Here is a 21749-nt window from a genome sequence, read left to right on the forward strand (position 1 = left end):
ATCATTCATTTAATTCGCACCTCCAAAGTTTGCATATTCCCCCATTTTTCCATGGGTTTTTCTCTGCTAATAAGGTGAATCTAAATTGACCCAATGTGATTCTCTGTGCCCTGTGAAGGACTGTCTCTCCTGCCCAGGGCTTCTTCATGCCTTATATCAGGTGTCGCCAGGAAGGGCTTCATCTTGTCTCATCCCTGAAATTAGATTAAGGACGCCCAGTAAGGATGTTACAGTCAAACTCCAGTCACTCAGCATTGTTCCAAAGAATTATTAGGGCCACTGAAATTATTGTAAACTCTAAAAGAAGCCTTAGGTCTGCTTTCCTTTGCTATACATTAAACAATTAAGTGAAATGATTCAGTGACTAAACATTTATAAGGCAAATGCTGGATTCATTAAAAAGAAAAAACAAAAAAAACCCCACAAAAATCTAAATTGTTCTAACCTTCAGGTTACCTTGGGAGTTTATCATTTTTCATTAACAAAGTACACTATTTTTCTGTCCCCTTTCCTTAATGGTATGTGCATGCACTTTGCCAAAGACCCTGGGGATCCCATTACTACCGATTCCATAAATCACCTCACCTGCAGAGAGTAGGTGCCCTAAGCATTGAGACCGCACTCCTCTACCTCTGAAGTTTCACTTCTACCATATTCTGTAGTTGCTTTTACATAATCATAAGCTGCCACTGCCATTAAGCACAGTGGGCAGAGATTACAGCAAAGGATGAAAGAAGCAGGTAGATATTTATGACTCATACTTGCAGTGCTCAAACTGAAATATTATATTCTTTACTTAATAGATGGTGTCACTGCATAGATATGGTTCACACTTCCACACTTGTGTAAGAATATATATAATAAAGTTAATAGATGGTGGAACACCCAGTACTGCTGCAAACCCTCACTGGTTTTCAGCCATCTTGGAGTTTTCTTTGTACACTTTATGTATTCTCCTCATGTTGATGTGAGATCCTCTAATGCCTCCACTTTTCTCTCACAGTCCAAAGACATGCTCTTAGATTTATTGACAACCCTAAACTGGTCTAGATTGTATTAATGTAGGGGTATACAGTGGTTGTGTACACCTTGCAGGTGTCTCTGGGGTTGGCCCCTACAAAATATCCATCTTCTCCAGAAAATTGCTCTTAAAAGCAAGATTCAGAAAATGGATTCAAAAATATACTGCAGGTCTAAGGCAAAATGAATATATGAAGGCTGTTGCTGTTCAATTAAGATTAATGGCTATGGTCACATACAGTATGTGTAATTTATTTTTATACCATATTGTGATAATCAAATTGTAAAATTAAAACAGAGTGCTTAACTTAAATACATTACCATTACTTTTTAATACACATATATTATCTTCTAGAAGTGTGTCTCTCAGTGAGAGTATAATTTCAAATAATTCCTCCTTAGTATTTATTACAGGATTAGTGCAGCACGTTTTTATTAATGCTGCTGTGGCCAGTTTCTGCTGTTAGTGGCCAGATGTTGAGATTTCACTGGAAAGACTGACTGTTGTGCTGTTCAACTGTTAAGCACTGCATTGCAGCATGGAAGTGTAGTACAATATTTACAGCCACAAGTGTTCCACTTTAGCATGTCAATGGAAGTGAAACTGAATGTCAGAGATCCAACACCCTCAAGTGTACCCTGCCTGTAATCACATCTCATTTTAGTAGAGAAATTATACCTGTTAAAATAATAAGTACGTTCTGACAATCTGCAAAGTCCTTGCATAAACAGAGTAATCAGCTTATAAAAGAAGACACACCTAGCAGCTTCATAGCGTTACAGTTTCAATTCATTGTCATTGGGCGATTTAATTGCATAGACTGTATTTTATAGTGAACAGAAGTGGAAATTACCTTTCTTTTTTAAATTACTAAGGAGCTTCACTCCCTGCTCGCTTCGCTCAACCCCCCCCCCTTCCCCCCGCAACCCCCCTGCCGCTCGTGTTGTGAAGAGGGGGGCTGAACGCACCCAAAGGATACGCATTCGCTCCTCTGACACCCCTCTTAAACGGTGATACAATGGGAAACACATACAGTTTTTTACCTCCTCTTTGCTTGATCAGCTGCTGCCATGCTGCTGCTGCTGTGCAACGTGATCTGCATTTCGCACGGCGCACTTCTGTCATATCACCTACTGTATGTCCATATATTCAATCTCTTTTCGCTTTTACCTTTGATATCTATGTTGATGCATACAAAAAATAAATAAATATAATGTGGTTAGATTTAAAGTTGGGCCTGGTGGCATGAAACTTCTGTTAGATCGCGGTCCACTTCTGAATTCAGCCTAGAGTGCTGTCTTTGTGCTCTCTCCGTGCTCACATGGGTGTCTGTTGGGAACTCCAGAGTCTTCATGCACTCTAGAGACAGTTTCTATCGAGTTAATTAATCATGTTAAATTACCTGTGTGTTTATGAACTGCTATCTCTTATTCTGGCTGAATGCATAGGTGTTTCATTAATAAAGGGATATGGTCTGACACTGCATTTGAAATGGATGGATATTTTGTTTGTGATGTGATGCAACATATAACATTGCTGTCTCACATTTTTTTAGCCCATTTTCAGGTGCCTTCTGCATGATATCCTTTCATCATATTGATTTATTCTGGGGCTTCTGCTTTACTCCCATAACATAAGCGACAATGTTTATTACTGTAGCAAATTTTCATATAAAGGATGTAGTTCAAAGTGTTTTACCGGATGCCAAAGAAATAGTTATATGCAAAGAAAAGCAAATTAAAATTATACAAAAATAATAATGCATAAATAGTACACAAAAAATAAAAAATACAGACCTACATAAGATAGATATATAATTGAGAGAAACAGAGTCCTTCAATACAGAATTTATGAAAAAAAAAAATGTGTTGTGCCCACTTAAAGTTTATCAATGATTGTCACTACTGCTTTCTGGAGTCTATGACCAGTTCCTTAATTTTGTTGATATTAAGGATGAGATTTTTGTCCTGGTATCACCTGGTGTCAGCAGGTAAACCTAAGCTTTGTAAGCTGACTCAGAATTGTTGGTGAGTACGCCTATGATGATGGCCTCATCAGCAAATTTATTGATAGAGTTGAGGCTCTGTATGACATCAATGCAAAATACATCCTATACATTTACTGAGACACATCATCAGTAATATAACCTGGGGTCCTTAGGGGTTTTGAGTTTTTCAACAACAAATACCATTTCCCAGGAGACCCACTGCGGGTTGATCAGGCACAGATTTGAGTCCCAGCAGCAATAATCCTTGAGTCTACCCTCTTAATCCTAAACCATCTAGTGGCTTCAGTAATGGATTTAATAGTCTTCCTTTTTTCTACCCCTGTGATGCCCAGAAGAGTTCATACTTTGCTGAGGGAGCACCCTGTGAAGTGCCGATATCCTACCTCCACAGGCTTGTAAACCTTCCTGATGACACTGCTCCATCATTTCCTGGTACTGTACTTGGTGTGATTTCTTTCACTGGCTTCTTCCATACACTTTTCATAGGTACTATTAGTACCAGTAGGATCAATTGTTGGGTGGCTTCTGTGACTATGACTATGACTACATCTGAATGAAACATGGTTAATAGGTCTGTGGCAGTGCTAAGGACTTTTCCTTTGGTTACTGGTGGGGCTTTTCTCCAGCTTTGATAAATCTGATGGTCTTTCTTGACAGACACTTGTGCTTGTTGGTTTTGAGAGATGTGGCTATACTGTCAGTGATTCCTTTGGACACCTGGTCAAGACAGCAACAGTAGTGTGCTTCCCCAAGGACTTTTGAGCAGCTTCTGAGGAGGTGCTCTTCCAAAACAATGAGGGCAAGATGGTGTTTCACTTTCACCTCAGATGTTTAGGTTAGCAGTACTTGGTAGAACATTGTTGACCTCTTGAATTAGAAAGATGACACAAGGAAAGTCTGCTTTCCAGATGTTGGATCATGTGATTTTTCTCTGGAGTGTGCCCTCGCTTCTTATCTATGGGCCTTGCTGGCCCAAACCTACCATTCTGCTAGCCCGAGCTTCCTCCACGCATGACTTCAATACCTTCTGAGCCAGCTGGTGTTGTTCTTTCCCATTGCATCCTGTCAGTTTTGGTTCCGGGGAAGTAGCCTAGGCCCCCTCATTCTGTTGTCACTATTTCCACGAATGCCTTCTGCCCCAAGCTTGACTCAGCCATCTCCAGCACTTTATCTGCCCTCCATTTTCTGCCTGTTCCCACCTCAATGCCAGCTAATGCCCTATTGAATTCTCTGGAATCTCTGTACTGAAGAGCCTCTCTTGTTTGTGACACAATGAATTCTCCAGCCAGCCCACTAAATGGAAGCCTAGGGTGAACATATAGTAAAGAAGGGGGCTTAGCATGCTACCCAGTAGGTACTTGTGTTGAGAATTAGTGTGGTGTAATTGATGCTGCCAAACCCTACATGTTGATTCTGCTAGTTAGAAAGTCCGTAATCCACTTGCAGTATATGGAATTAAGTCCAAAGTTGAATGGTTTCTTAATTAGCTTTGATGGTACAATGGAATTAAATGCTGAGTTGTAGTCTATAAACAGAATTCGAACATAGCAGTTTTTATTCGCCAGAATGACATGAAGTGCAAGGGATAAGGTATCTTCTGTGGGCAGGCTGTGATGATATGCAGACTAGAGGTGGTCCAGACTATCTGGAATATTACACTTAATATGTCCCAGCATCCTGTGCAAATGTGGTTCCTGCCTTGCCCCAGATACCTCCATTATTTGTAATGGATAACAACAAAATCCATGGATGTGTTTCTTAAATAAAGTTGTTAGATTTTATATATAACAAGCTGTGTGCTTAAATGGTTTTTTTTTCACATTTTAGACAGAACCGGAGCTAATAGAAGAGACCAATGTTGACCATATCGGTGGGGATCCCAGAGGTTATACAAGAAGTCAACAAGTGAAAGGTCACTCAGAAACATCCACTCTGAGCTCACAGCCATCCATTGATGAAGTTCGGCAACAGATGCATATGCTTCTAGAAGAAGCATTTAGCTTAGCTTCTGCTGGGCAATCTACCAACACACGGACTCAAGGTCCATACAATCCAGTTCAACAGCTGCCATACTCTGAGGTGGTAACTAGTGCACCAGGGACTATAAACCGATCAAGAGGAGCAGTCCAGTGGGTACCTGCCTATGGCTCTGATACATATCAGTACAGCTTGCCAAGACCTGTAAGTTAATTTTTTTTTTCTGATTTAAATGTTCCTTTCTAATTTATTTTCTTTGTTTATCTACTGGATCACATGGGTCAAATTTCTGCAGATATCAGGAGCAAAATTTAGTTTATGTAGAGTCACTCAGAATCCGCAGGATTAATGTTTCACAGTGCTGTATCAATAAGAATGTGCTTCGTTTGAGTTCCTGTTTTCATCCATCCTGTTTGACATGTCATTTCAGCTTGAAAATTCAAATTCAAGTCATATGCTGCAGACATCACACCTTCTATTTTGGGGTTTTTGGAGCCTTACAATGATTAATTTTAGTTTATATCCCTCGAGTTGTATCTTTCTCTTTTAGTGTCCACTATGATCAGATGTTAATATTTCAGTTGTCAACCCGCATATCCATTAACACTCTGAAGTCACTGACCACTGCCTCACAGGGCGTAAACAGAATTTCACTGAAGCATAGCAACCTGCTTTTTTAACTTGTTTGAAGAGCTTAGTAACCTTCATAAAAACCTCAGTTTTCACACAGTTCTCCTACTGCAGTTTTTGAAAATGTACAGGATAAGTGGAACAAACGTGTGAAATTGCCACTTTGTTAGATATACTGTAGACTTACAATCTAGCCGCACTACTCAGAAGGATTTGTTTGTGCATACTGTATATAAAGTGTGGAAAGTGCATTTCACTTTTACATTGTTCATGATTTCAAGATTAACAGTGTAAATTAAAGCTCATACTCTGAGTTCTTTATATAGTGTATGAAAGGGCAGTTTTGTATTCAGTCCACATTACAGGAACATGTAAAATGTTCACATGTGCTTTGTAAAGGAAATTGAGTCAGAAAGAGAAAATCTTGGCTATTCTTTCTTTATTTTGCACAGTTAATATGAGAATTAAACTCTTCTACGAAGAGGAAACAATGAGATGGAAAAGGTTGATTTCTTTGCATCTCAAAACACCCAAAAATGAAACAGGCAGACATTTATTAAAAAACAGCAACAGTCCAACACAAACAACTTCACTAAAGTGTAAGAAAAATTAAAAGAAGCAATCAAACAGCACAAAGTGAAACAAATTCTTAATAATGTATCATGTTATATTATTAAATAATCCATCCATCCATTATCCAACCCGCTATATCCTAACTACAGGGTCATGGGGGTCTGCTGGAGCCAGTCCCAGACAGCACAGGGCGCAAGGCAGGAAACAAACCCCGGGCAGGGCACCAGCCCACACACACACCAAGCACACACTAGGGACAATTTAGAATCACCAATGCACCTAACCTGCATGTCTTTAGACTGTGGGAGGAAACCCACGCAGACACGGGGAGAACATGCAAACTCCATGCTGGGAGGACCCGGGAAGCGAACCAGGGTTTCCTAACTGCAAGGCAGCAGTGCTACCCACTGCGCCACTGTGCTGCCCATTATTAAATAGTATGATTTCTTAATTTAGAAAATCATATAGTGCCCCATACACATAAAACATACAAGGATACCATATAGACCTTTTGTCTAAAACTTCAGTCCACAGTACCATTTCCACAGTAAGTGCACCTATTACAAAAAGCACCTATTACAGTTGCCATGTCTTTTTGAATGTCTGTATAAAACAACCTGATTCACAGTGGTCAGATTTTGTTGAAATTTGGCACACTTATTCTTCAAGAAAATGTGTTACAACAGTTTTAAACAGAGTACTCTGAACAAAGTTTTTAAATTTCAAAACCTAAAATTGAAAAGAATTGGTGAATTTCAGAACTCGCCTATCTATCCTAAAGCAGAAGAATATTCTGTGCAATCTCAAATACAGATTAGTTTACTTTTTCATATTTCATTTGAGAGAGGTCACTGTAACTTGCATATTTTGTAGATTTTCTTCTTTAACTTGTGCAATAGCCACTCCTGACAGCAACACGTATCCCCAATACAATAGTCAAACAGCGAGAGAGGTGCATGCACTCAGTCATACTCCAGCTAACTTCTCCTGTTGCTTGAGGTAGGTTAACTGTAAAGGTCAAGGGAAAAAGCAAAATGTTATTTATCTGGAAATTAAAGTAATAGGAAAAAATTCTGTAAGAGTTGCTGTATGAACAGAGTTATCAAATACATACTCAGCATTTATGTTACAGTAAAAATAACCCCATGACTGCATTATCAGTACATTATCATGATTCGGTATTTCTCTGACATAATTTATTTGCAAACCTCCCAAACTAATCTATGTCATTGTTTAAGGAAGCCAACAATTTTACTTTCAGATCTAAACAGATATTTTAACTGTCCATTAGGTACTTCTTTCAAAAATGTTATGTTTAATAAAGTTGAACTTGAATTAGTCACAGACCTCCCCACCCAACCAACAACTATCAATAGAATATAAATCAATGCCATTTTTACCTCACTTGAATTGGAATCTGCTGTATATGAGAACTACTGATCCACCACAAGCCTATTTATAACTACATTACATTCACAATGATAAATGTACAAAATAATTAATCCTTACAAATTTAACCTAAAGGTGCAAAAGAAAGTTTTAATTCTTGTTGATGCAATTACCTAGTACAGAATAACAAAACTATTATTCTCTATATAAAAAAAGAATAAATACCACAACATCCCCCATGTTTGACCATTGTTATGTTCTGTTATTCAGTATTACACATTTATAGCTGATTTCCAATAATCCTGCCATGCATATAAGTTTACATTCCATTTAGTAGTAATCATAGTAGCTAACATTTCCTCTGATAAGAGGTGTAAGTTGAAATTCATCAGGTAACTGCAAGCTCATCTTCGTGCCTGTTTTCCAAATAGAATAAACATGAGTACTCCACTACAGTTACAAAAATAACTGTAAGGTCACACAGTCCTAAGGCAAAAATAATTGTCCAAAATATTGCTTTAATAGAATGGCATAAACACATAACCAAGACTGAAAAAGTCTTTTAAGTTTCACCTTTTATTTTTTTGATTGCATGCATAATGAATGTTGACATTCTCCAAAGGCTTGTAATGAGACATCTGCCAGATGGCGTATCCATAGAGTTGATGTGCAGTGGCTAATTTCTTTCTATCATCACACATTTAACTAGTAAAATCAAAGGGGCAGTGTACTTGAATGAGATTGCTCAAAAAAGCAAAATGAAAGGGAGATAAATATTTCTGATGTATGATGCACTTTTGTATACCTCTGCAGGCCTTCAGGTTTTCCCAGCTTCCTGAAATGGCAATGGGTAGCTCTCCTCCCACGGTGCCACCTCCAGCTCCAGCTAGACCAACGATAATCACCTCTCTCCGACGGTAAGGCAGTGAAGCCATTGTTACAATATATTTGGTAATGTCTCACACTTCAGAGGGCTTTAAATTACCCCTTTTTGAAATGTTGAAAACAATCAATGAAAAGCAGTATTACAGTCACAAAGTGTGTGGTACACCAGGGGTGTCGAACTCCAGGCCTGGTGGGCCGCAGTGGCAGCAGGTTTTCATTCTGACCCTTTCCCTAATCAGTGACCACTTTTCACTGCTAATTAACTCCTTTTCCCTTCATCTTAATGGCCCTGTTTTAAGGAGTCAGTCCTCTGCATTGATTCCTTTCTTCATTAAATGACAGCTAAACAGAAATGAGACGTGAAACAAGACAACAGATGACCAGCTAAAATGGGGCTTCAAACTCCAACCAATTTCACTCCAACCAATCTCTTAATGAGAAGCCGATTCTTCCTGTTAATTAAACTCATTCTTTAATTCCACAGCTTGTTTGCATTTCTCATTCTGCCACAGCAGACATTTCCAAAGCTGCCGATTTTTCTGTTTTTCCTAAGAACATGGTCAAAGTGTTTTGGTGAGCTGAGAGATCAACCAGACCTTTCTTTATTTTCAGATATTGTGTGATGGGCACAGGTTAGCTGGTCATGTGGTGGCTTGTTTTGTGTCTCATTATTGTTTGGCTGCTAATTAAGGAAAAACAGACAACTAAGGGACCTGAGTCAAGTTAATTAAAACTAAAGCAAAAGAAGTTAATTAGCAGCCAAAACTGGTCACTAATGAAGAAGATGGTTAGAATGAAAACCTGCAGCCACTGCGTCCCACCAGGACCGGAGTTCGACACCCATGTGATACCCCACAAATATGTTATGTTAAAGGGGCTTTAAATATAAAGCTGCATTTAAAGAAAAATAAATGATGACTAAACAGCAAAGTTACAAAATGTAGCATTCTATACAAGAAATAAAATGCTATATTAGAAAAAAGCTGCAGAAAGCACTCAAAAAGATTACATGACTGCTCATTTAAGGTCAACCTAAGATAAACAATGAAACACCATTATTGGAGAAACTTAATGACTCTGTGAAATTAGAATGTTGCATTTTGAACAAGTCTTAAAATTTACTTTGCAGTCCAGAATAGTTTAAATTCACCCAGTTACATCCCCTGCAATGGGTTTGTACCTCAACCAGGGATGACTATTGCTTTGCCCTGTAAGGACAGGCTCCAGAAGCCTCATTTATAAAAATGTGTATTGAGTGATCCTACATTTGAACATGCAATTGTTCCTATAAACTATTTATATAATGTCTGTACACACAAATAAATATTCCTAACTTCTTTATACCTATGACCTGTGTATAAATCACCAATCATCTCAAATGTGATTGCACATGAACATGCACAAATAGATAGATAGATAGATAGATAGATAGATAGATAGATAGATAGATAGATAGATAGATAGATAGATAGATAGATAGATAGATAGATAGATAGATAGATAGATAGATATCCATATATGATAATATGTAATGCCATATAAATGGAAGAAATCACCTGTGACTGACTCTGATAAAATGGCAAGTGAAATGGTAGATGATCTGCACATTCATTTAATGTTGGTAATTGCTATTCACATAAATGTGCTCAGTGAAAGTGCTTGTATGGCAATATTAACGCAATCGCAATCATGCTTGGCCGTCTTCTCAGATCTCATATTAATTGGACCTTAAGGTCTTTCATCATAAGGAAAACTGATGAAATTTGAAAGCATGCAAATGAAAGATTTCACAGCAGCAGGCAAGTTTCAGCTGAGAATGGGCTGAGATACTTACAATCTGTGTGAAGGTTCTCTCTGAAAGGTCTATGCTGCAAGGAACTCATACAGAGAGACAAATTACACTTGAGCTCTCAAAAGTGAGACACAGCTGCTTGAAGAATAAGGATATCTCTTGTTAGCAGATAACATCTCATAAACCAATCAATATCATAGTGTACCCTATTTCTATAAACATGCTCTCTGCATAACAAGCCATTGGTGAAGTCCTCTTGTAGCGTTATGGCTCCTTGTTCTTCAAATATTTCTCCCCATATATATATATATATATATATATATATATATATATATATATATATATATATATATATACTGGACATGCTTTTCAGTCTGTGTATGTATAAAGAACATAGTTTGAAGTGTTGTGTTTTTAATTTAACCTGCTTGGTCACCTGAAGTTACTCAGACAGCTGAGCTAACCTTTGAGACGGCTTACTCATACCAGCTATTTTAGAATAGGCAATTAGTATAATATCAGAGTCTTTGGGATATGCGAAAAATGAATTGCCTAGGAACATACAAACTCCGATGAAACGACCAAGACTCCTGCAGTTGTGAGGTAACAATACTGTTTTGCCATTGTGCCACACGCACATCCCTACCAATATAAAGCTGTAACATGCAAATCTGAGAGAACAAATGAGAAATGAGAAAAAAATAGATGCATCTACACAGAGAAGATACAGACTCCCCATTTAAATTCAAGTGTTTTAAGCTATGAGGTAGCACTGAGTACTATGAAACAGTGCCCCTCAAATGTAACTTGAGTTGGGGTGTTTTAGCTAATGAACTAAAGTTTAAACCCTAACATTAAATTGCCCCCCAAATGCCTCCAATCCATTTTGTCACCTTGAGTACATACTCTAACTTAAAATAGTACAAAAGTGCTTTAGAATGGTTCTGAAAATGGAGAGGCAATATATAAAATATAGATTTATTTATTTACCTATGGTAACTGCAACCACTTCATACTGTAATTAAGACAAAACTCTAAAAACTGTAGAAATTAGTTAACTTTCATGTCCAATAATCTGTGATAATTAACTGACATCCAATGACAGACACAATACAAGCATCTGAGAAAAGCGCTATATAAATGTAATGAATTATTATTATTATTATCTTTTTATATGATAATGAATTTTTCTCTGTGTGCCTCACAAATAAAAGGCAGTTGTATAATGGGGCTACCAAATCATTATCCATACATCCATTATCCAACCTGCTATATCCTAACTACAGGGTCATGGGTGTCTGCTGGAGCCAATCCCAGCCAGCACAGGGCGCAAGGCAGGAAACAAACCCGGGCAGGGCGCCAGCCCCAAATCATTATCACAAAACAATATCCATCCATCCATGCATCCATTATCCATCCTGCTATATCCTAACGCAGGGTCACGGGGGTTCACTGGAGCCAATCCCAGCCAGCACAGGGCGCAAGGCAGGAAACAAATCCCGGGCAGGGCGCCAGCCCACTGCAGACAAAACAATATCTCTACTTTTTTTTTAATCTTTCCAAAAACTCAAAAAGCTTATAAGCTTTCAAAAATAAGGCGTTACAATATCTTTTTGCACCATGTACCGTAAATCCATCCTGCTGTTACTGCATAGTACAACTTGCCTTCAGTTTTATTAGAGACAAGGAAGTAACAGAATTTATTGTACTGCCACCCACTAGTGAAAGCAGCTGTGGAAAGTGGAGTTCACGTCTCATATTATTTTATTTTTTAACGGATGCCCACCTCATTTGCGCAAGCCTTGATTGAAAAGACAAGTTAACAGAATAATCATTTTAACATTTGGTTGACAGTCCATTATTTAGAAATAGAGATGGGGTAGCCTTCTGTAAATTACCTACTTTTATCATTTTGCACAACACTGTCTGCTACTCATCATTAATTGCAGCTTTTAATGAATGCAGTGCCTGGGGATGTCACTAATCCTAAACACAAAGCTGTTAAAAAGCTGCCATTTTTGAACACCGCGGTGGCATTTTCATAAGGTTTTAATGAGGGCATGAAATAAATCTCCATACATGTATGCAAAATTATTCTCTGTCTCAACAATGATCACAGACTTTTTAATCAATATTAATTTATTGCTCTCTTTTTAAAATCAGCATCCTGCTTTTAATGTTGTTTCTCCTACTTTTTCTTGTCAGACTGCACCACCTAATGGAGAGTTATAGTTAATCATTTTTTTTCTTTCTAAATAGATCTACATCAGATAATGGGACAAAAAATCGGCCTACTGATCATCCTGGCCCAGAGCAACAAAATCCACATGATGCTGCCTCATTTGTTCCTATTGTTCGACCTCCAGGACCAGCTGTCTCTGTGGACCAACCCATTTCTAACTACTCAGGTAATAAGTTTAAGAAAATTTCAGACATTCCTGAACAGAACATCACATACTGTATATGACAATTAAAACAAGTTTATTTTAACATATATTCAAAAAGTATTACGCTCATCTGGATAGATTTATTGTAAAATAAGACAATAAGTGGCAGAGATTTAAGGAAATCTTTCTTTATTGGCAATCATAAAGTCAATAGGGTGTTTAATATACTGTATATGAATGTTTTCAACCTTTTATCACAACTACTAGGACAAAACCTAATTTAAAGTCAAAACAACAAAGTTCAAAACCAGAGCCTTTTTCCTAAGAAGACTGTTTATTTGCTCAGGTATGAAAACTCTCAAAAGGAACTATCCTTTAACTAAATTAGGGCCACCAACATGTCATGGGTCACATGACACACGCCTAGCAACCTCATAGTATCACAGTAACCAAAAGATGTAAATTGGCAGCATTAATGGAAGCACATATACAAAGTAAAATACACAAAAAATAGCAATACAGTGATGTCTCTGAAATGATAATAAATGTAAACAAATGAAAATGAAAATTAATAATGCAGAAAAACTAAAGGAGACACAATAAACAAATAAATAATGTGCCAAAAATGAATAAATAGCACATTCCTGACTGAAAAGTGAATATGGGTAACTTTAGACTAAAGAAAGATTGCCTTGAATCGTACCCTTGTGTTCTTGTAGAATGCTTTGTAACAGTATTTTCAGTGCTAGGCATTATATCAAAAAAATGGAATGAAAAAGAACAAATGTATTGTGTTATTGCAGACTAGGTAAATGAGTATGTCCTCATTATACAGTTTAGGCCAGAAGCTCCTGTTACTATCTGCTTAAGGCTTCCTATCTGGCTTTATGTGTGAGGAATCTAATTGACAGATGTAGGCCTACTGTGTCCTGGTGTTTACAGTAACACTGGGCAAAATTATACATTGCACTTCGAACATGGAATCTGCTCAGAATTAAATGTTTGCCATGCCTGGGGTGCATCTGAGACTGAGGGCACTACTAGCATTAGTATGTGCTGACAAGTAGTGGGCAATATGGTGTACCAGGTGAGAGTACTTCTGGTATGGATTTAAAAAAACAGTTTCACTAAACATTTATGGAACAGCTTGTCAATTATTTGTACAAACACTTTTGAGTCCCTGAAAATTGGGTGGGGGGGACCATGTATGAAAATGGCTGTCTTTTCTAAATGGCTCATACAATGCTTTTGTTAAACACCTTAAATTAAAACTGCAAATCTACACTTCAAACACATCTTGATTGCTTCATTTCAAATTCATTGTGGTGGTGTATGGAGTGAAAATTATGAAAACTGTATCACTGTCCAAATACTTATGGACCTTAACTGTATGTGAACTGTGTGTAATAAGTAATTCTGCCCATTTAACAATATTACCTACAGTAGGGGTGTACAACTCCAGCCACTAATTAGTAACCAATTTCTTCTGTTAATTGACTTCTTTTCCCTTCATTTTTAATGGCCTCAACCAAACTGAGATGTGAACTGAGTCAGCTAGATGACCAGCTAAATCAGGGCTTCAAGCTCCAACAAATTTCACTTTAACTAGTTTAATTAGAAGCGAGTTCCTGCTATTAATAACTCGTTACATGATTGCATGGCTTGATGATGCTCTTACTCTACCACAGCTGACATTTCCAAAACTTTTTCTCTTTTTTTCACCATCAAAATGTTTTGTGCACCTGAACAGATCAACATTACAAAGATTTTCACCTTTATTTATTTTCAGATATTGTGTGATGTACACAGGTTACAGTAGCTTGTCATGTGTTGGGTTTTTATGTATCTCATTACTGTTGCTAATTACAGAAAAAAGAAACAATTATCTGAAGTAAGTCTAAAATAACAAGTCAATTAAAGTTAAGGCAAAAAAGTTAATTAGTAGCAAAACTTGTCACTAAATTAAGAAAATGGTTAGAAAGAAAACCTGTAGCCATGCAGCATATCGGGATCAGAATTGGACAACCCTGACCTAAAGTGTTGTTCAATCTGATTAAGGAGTTGATGCAAACAGGAAAACAGGACATTTTGAACCTGTGGCTTGTGCTGTATATGCTTGGCAGCAGAGGTGAAACAGAGAGAAAGGCTGTACTGTTATCAGTGTAAGAGGGGTTAATACCTGCAGGCAACTCTATTTATTGTAGAGTGCTAGTAAATGATCCAATGGATAAAAGGCATATCTGTGTTAATTACAACAATCACTATATTAATCAGTAGTAAATTTGTTATTTCTATCTGAAGACAAGTGTCTATTAGTGAGAGGAGATGTAAACGGAGTTTGTGGAAAGATTCTTGTAGAAAGCCATACACAAAAGGTACACTTATTATTTAACCAAGTATATCAAGTGTTAATCTGTTAGCTGACTGCCTGGCTGCTGCCCCAGTTTTTTTCCTCTCTACAAATACATTGGAGGTGTGGTGTAGCTGTTATATTCATCACCATTGTTTAATATTAACATATTTTTATATGTGTGTTTTTTAACATGAGGATTCAATTTCTGAGGATTATTTTTCTTTCTGATTTAGTTTTATGAAGTTAATTTTTGTTCATGTTTTTTTTTTGACTGTATACATAAGGCAGGTTAGAGACATCACATAGTCACATTTGTTACTGGAGTTGCATAACAAGGGCATCAATATAAATTTGTGGCAGTCACAAAATATATTATCCCTCAATGGATATATGACATACTAAACATTCTATTAATATAGTTAGTCTCCTTTCTAAATAAGCCCTAGTGATAGATTTGAAACTCTGTATTGACTTAATGCAATTGTGCTTTTTGACTACTGATTAATGTCTGATCCTTTCTGATCCTTGTTGCTTGAGTTTAATTTCGATTTTTCCAGCTTTGGCATTGGCCTTGCCCGACTACATCTTTGTCTTTGTTAACCATTTCCTGGTTAACCTTTAATTTCCCATAATAATCCCCAGACACATTACGTGTTGCAGTATATATTATATCTGATACTGTGTGCCTGCCATTATTGTAAACTCTTACAGTATACTGTATGTTGTTTTTTTCTGCTCACGTTTGTTTAATTACTTTGACCAATGTTGCTGTCTCTTGATGGAGGATCTGCTAGATTAGCCCACATTTACATTTGCTTTCAATTATTCACAAGATTCTAGTGAATTGCACACAAAAAGACCTGAAAAAACTTTGTGTTTTATGTTTGTGTCCAATACCAGGAAACCCAGCACCAGCAGTCTATGCCATACCAGCAGCTCGACCTGGGTTCACGGGCTACTTTATTCCAACCCCTCCAATGTACAGAGGATCAGCCTGGATGCCATATTCAACAGAAAGTGATGCATCAAGCCAGTGGGCAGAAGCTGTAAGAAACTAATCTTTGTCATTATACTGTTTTTAAAATTTCACTAATTAGATGTACCCCTTCTTTACAATGAAATAAGTCAATTACTAAGTTTGAAGCATGGTGAATCTTTAGGAAAAAATAAACTTGCAGCTAACATATGAACAGAGTCTATCATGAATATTCTTTTAAGGTAGAAGGAAATCATATTCAGGACTTTAAATTATGAAACTAAAGTACTGATTTCTCTAGGTCACTGTGAGTTAACTTATTTTGAGACTGCTTTTATTGATTGTGGCTGTGTCAGCAACAGATCTGGTTGGTTAGACTTGGCTTATTTCACTCAAGTTGTAGTCTTGAGCTCCTATTGGGAAATTCAGAGTGCTCCAAGGTCAGCCAAGTTAGATGATCTCTCTAGCATGTTATGGGTGTGCACCTGGGTCTCTTTCATGTAGGCCTTGCCTGGCAGACTGTAATAGATGCCCACACCACATAAAATTGTGATTTCTCTGTGGGCTCCTCCTAGACCAGTGAGCATTTTTGGTCACTTAAACTCAACCATTCTGTTATTTTGTTAATACATAAACCTTACGACCAAAACTAATGATGAGAATGTAGATTGACTACCAAATCAAAAGCTTTGTCTATATCTGCATAACCATCCAATGTAATGCCAACAGTTCCGCTGCTTCAGATGCTATACTAATCCACTGAACACTAGAACATTTTAAACATTTTGAGGAGAATGGGTCATTCAACCCAACAAATCTTGGCAATCCTATCCACCTAATTTCTCCAAAATGACATCAAGTTGGGATTTGAAGGGCATTAAAGGCTTCTTCTCTACAACATTGTAAAGTTTGTGAAAATTTGCACTTAAAAAGCTTCCATCTGTGTGCCTGTGTTATGTTGAAGCACTCATTTTAAAATAACAGCCTGGTTCCACTGTACTAATCTCTTTCACAATTTAAAAAGCTTCAGTCATGTCACTCGTCAATCTCCACTGCTTAAACTCTTTCCTCATAACTCATGTCTTAAAGTCTTGGAATAAGCCTAGTCACTCCTCTCTGAACTTTCTCTAGTGCTGCTATGTATTTTTGGTAGCCCAGTGAACAAATCTGCATGCAGCATTCAAGGTGAGGCCTCCCCAGTGCTTCACACAGCTTAAGCATAACCTTCTTTGACTTGTACCTCCACACATTATGTTATAGACCCTAACATTCTGTTAGGCTTTTGAAGGGCTTCTGTACACTGTTTGGATGTAGATAGCGATGAGTTTACTGTGACTCTTACGTCCTTATCATAAGGGATCTTTTCAAGTTTCAGACATCCCATTGTGTTTTCAAAGCAAACATTTCTACTTCCAATGTGTAATACTTTGCATATACTTACATTAAATCTTATCTGCCACATTTGCTATTTCACTGTCTGTATATTTTAATTCACCCTTAGAATTTCTACACCTCCTTCTTCACTGTTCTTTCACTTCTAAAATACTGAAAGAATCTCTTTGGGTCATTTTATATGTCTGTTGTAGTATTTTTGTACAGTATACTTACTTTTAGCCTTCCTAATTTCCTTTATAACAGTTGTTCTATTGTTCTCATATGCTCTACGGTTAGTGCTGGAATTATCTGTCTTGTACACTTCATACAGCTGTTTTTCTATTGCAGCTTCTTTTTAATCTCATTTTACCACTACATACATACATATATATATTATATATTATATATATATATATATATATATATATATATATATATATATATATATATATATATATATATATATATATATATATATATATACAGTATATTTATATTACTGCTTTTAAATGCTAAAATGAACCTGTCCTGCTTTATGTGTAAAATGTTTTAAACATATTACAATGCTGCTCATCTGTTTCTACACCTTATCCCAGTTTATCTCTTTAAGGCTTGGCCACATCTGCTTAACATTTGCCCTACTAATGTTAATGTAATGGTATTTGCATGTGTACTCTGCCAAAACACTGTAAAATGTATTCTATTATGGTCACTAGATCCTAATGGTTCAATCACCTCTACCCAATGAATTTTATCTTTATTATTACAAAATATGAAATCTAGACTGGCTTCCCCTGTCATTTGTGTTTTAACATACTTTATTAAAAACAGAGGCACTGATTAAGTCTAAAAACTCCTGCTGTTGCATCCCACTATTTTTAAGGTTAGCCCAGTAAATATTTGGGTAATTAAAGTCTCACTTGACTATAATATTCCCCTGGAAACTTGCTTTTTAATATTATTTTAAATATGCACATTGACACTACTTTCTCCATTGACAGGGTTTATAACACTCCAATAGTTGGTCTGTATCCCTAATGCTTTCTAGTTGAATCTAGATATTCAGTCTAACAAGTACCTATATTTCTACTTTCAGTAGCCATTCCTAACATCCTCTCACTTTCAAACTAAAGCCAAGTTTTTTTGTGGAACAGAACTATGACCTCATGTAAACTATATAACCTGTGAACCATTACAACAAGCACCAGAGATCACATTCAGAAGAGGCCAGAAATAATATTATTTTCAGTTAGCAAAGATGCATCCTCCAGGTTGCCAAATTGCAAAGCGTCCAAGCCTTATTGTTTTACCCACCAAAATCATGTAGAAGAGAGGAATCTTGGAGTGTTTCATTACACTCGCATTATTTGTGTTTGTTATCAAAATATGTAAGGGACAGAATAACATTCAAATGACACAAGAAAAAAAAACAAAACTGTTACTGTCTTTCTGGGTCTGGTCTTGAACTCCTACCTTTTCACTCAGGTGACTTACTTGCTTACCACTCAAGTGTTCTGTAGCACTATGTGTTTTAACTTATTAGGATGAGGGGTAGTAACTGGCTTTTCTGTCAGATTAAATGCATCACTTCTATTGCTCTGAGAAAATGAATATATTTTTTTAACTGTTTGCAGCTCCTATTAAAAATCACATTTACATGCCTCAAATTATAAGGACCAAACAGTGACTAGTCCATTTAGTGAATCCAGAACTCTGGATCTGTGCTATCCATAGCACATCTTGGTTTTTGGCCAATATCTGGGAATTCCTTTCCATGGGTTGAGATTTTCTTCTCATCTTTCAGTAAATAACTACCATCAACAGCAACCTAGTGCTGATAAGGGTTTAACTTATTTGCCTCCTACTTCCTAAGGTTCATCTCAAAGATGGATGAGAAAATCTTTGTTGGCTTAGTAAGTATATTTTAACAGTTCTCTCATTATGTGACAGACACAACAAAACAATATAGAAGACACAAAAAGTATGCAAATAATGCTATTCAGAAAAGTAAGTTGATGGTTGTATAGTACCTTTAGATAATTTCTACTACATATGATTATCACTGAACTGCTGAAAGTGCAAGACAGTACAAAAAATAAGCATTGTGCAAATATAAAAGCTCTTTATCTGGATGGATTGTTTATTCAACAATCATCCTTATCAATGTTCTTCCAAAGATGTGCTTAAGCATCACCTTTGTGTTTTTATCTCTATTATGACTCTTCTTTTTAAGTACTGCTTTCAAAATATTTTTATCATTTCTTGGTCTTCCTAATGTTTACCATTGTCTGTTTTTCTCAGAGATATTTATTTGTTGCTTTGCAATGTGTCTTACACATTTGTCTTTGTAATTTAGAACAGCCCTTAAAATGTATTTTGCCTACCATTTGTAAAACATGTTCATTCATTCATCTTATTGTTTCACTAATCCATTGCCTACAAGTTCCTCCATGTCCAAATTTCAGACATCTCGACCCTGTGACTACTTCTAGTTCTTCAAAACTGATGTCTATGAACTATGTAATGATATGCCCCACTAGATGGTCTTAAGAAACATGCAGAAACATGCATTTTTACATTCATATGATTATCCTTGAGTTCTTTTATTTATCCAGTCTTAACATCTTTCTGGTTTCTAAAACAAACAGACAAAAAGTGCCAAAAATATTTTACCGGTTCAACAATACTCATCTGCTGTGGTGTTGATTTTCTTCTTCTTTTTTCCTAACTTGTTTTCAATTTGTCAAGACTTATATCTTTTTATACTGATTAATTGTATATATTTGATTGCAGATCCCATGATAAACTAATCATGAAAAGTATTGATTACTGCATTCCATTTAGTATTTCTGCTCTGTCAAAGATTGAGCTTTCCCATTTACAAATTGTTTTAAACAGCAAACGAGTGTTGTAACCAGTCAAAGATCCACTTCCTAAGCCAAGCACATTGGCGATTCAGAGGGACTCACTTCATATGACTAACTAGAGGCTGAAAGCATTTTTAACACTTGAAAAGAGTCAACTTTTTTTTCTTGTGATTATGGCATCATAAAAATTAATAAGTATGAGTAATGTTGAACCTAAATCTCCTGACACTTCATTTTAGATGTATTTAGTACCAAAAGGAAGAGAATCATCTAATCCGCATACTGTGCAAACTGTTGCAGCACTGCACTTAATCTTTTATTAAACCATCTACAATTCAGCCACATGGTCTAGTATTTGAATGAAAATTAAGCAAGCAACACAAAGTCCCAACAACAGACAACAAGTAATCATGTCAAATTCAGAAGACTATCAAAAACAAAATTAGATAACAGTAGTTGTCATGTTTTATCTATCAAAAGACAAGGCTCCAATTAAAAACCGTGCTCAACGATGGTTTTAAACAATGATTCAGCTCCCAGGGTAAGAGGTACGTCATTCTCTCACACAATTATTTTTCCAAAGTTAGGTAGCCATTACCTTATTCCAAATGTTGGACAGAAACCAAAATGAATGTGAAATGATTAACACAAGTAATGAGTAGAACTATGTAAGCATGCCTTCAACATCAACAATAAGATGCTGCAGATGTTTTATCAGACAGTTGTGGCGAGCGCCCTCTTCTATGCAGTGTTGTGCTGGGGAAGCAGCATAAAGAAGAGGGACGCCTCACGCCTGGACAAACTGGTGAGGAAGGCAGTCTCTATTGTAGGCACGGAGCTGGACAGTTTGACATCCGTGGCAGAGCGACAGGCACTGAGCAGGCTTCTGTCAATAATGGAGAATCCACTGCATCCATTAAACAGTGTCATCTCCAGACAGAGGAGCAGCTTCAGTGACAGACTGCTGTCACTGTCCTGCTCCACTGACAGACTGAGGAGATTGTTCCTCCCCCACACTATGGACTCTTCAATTCCACCCGGGGGGGTAAATGTTAAAATTATACAAAGTTATTGTCTGTCTGTATACCTGCATTGTTATCGGCATTGTTATCACTCTTTAATTTAATATTGTTCTTTATCAGTATGTGCTGCTGGAGTATGTGAATTTCCCCTTGGGATTAATAAAGTATCTATCTATCTATCTATCTATCTATCTATCTATCTATCTATCTATCTATCTATCTATCTATCTATCTATCTATCTATCTATCTATCTATCTATCTATCTATCTAATTATCTGAGAATAACTGTTTATTATATTGATTAATAATTTACACTGAAAAGCAGATGATTGCAAATAGCACACAATCCTCATGAGCAGAAATGCAACTACTTAAGGACCCAAACTGGCCACATGGGTAGCAAGTCTGCATGATTACTGATAACGGGGCAAACATAGGAACACTGTTGCCTTGATGAGTGAACTAGACAGTAGTGCTTTGGCCATAGGCTACTC

At 36.8% G+C, this 21749-nt stretch overlaps 1 protein-coding gene across 3 annotated transcripts in view; it reads left to right on the forward strand.

The window, feature by feature from the left end:
* LOC114645957 (UPF0606 protein KIAA1549L-like) overlaps positions 1-21749 on the forward strand; it is a 333503-nt gene that overhangs the window by 301887 nt on the left and 9867 nt on the right. For all 3 annotated transcript variants that reach the window (XM_028793895.2, XM_028793894.2, XM_051923802.1), the window contains 4 exons: positions 4857-5210; positions 8412-8515; positions 12535-12683; positions 15916-16061. In XM_028793895.2, the coding sequence (XP_028649728.2) occupies positions 4857-5210; positions 8412-8515; positions 12535-12683; positions 15916-16061 (753 nt within the window). The remainder of the gene's footprint in view (positions 1-4856; positions 5211-8411; positions 8516-12534; positions 12684-15915; positions 16062-21749) is intronic.

The sequence above is a fragment of the Erpetoichthys calabaricus genome, chromosome 2, assembly GCF_900747795.2.
Source record: "Erpetoichthys calabaricus chromosome 2, fErpCal1.3, whole genome shotgun sequence".
Classification (NCBI taxonomy): domain Eukaryota; kingdom Metazoa; phylum Chordata; class Cladistia; order Polypteriformes; family Polypteridae; genus Erpetoichthys; species Erpetoichthys calabaricus.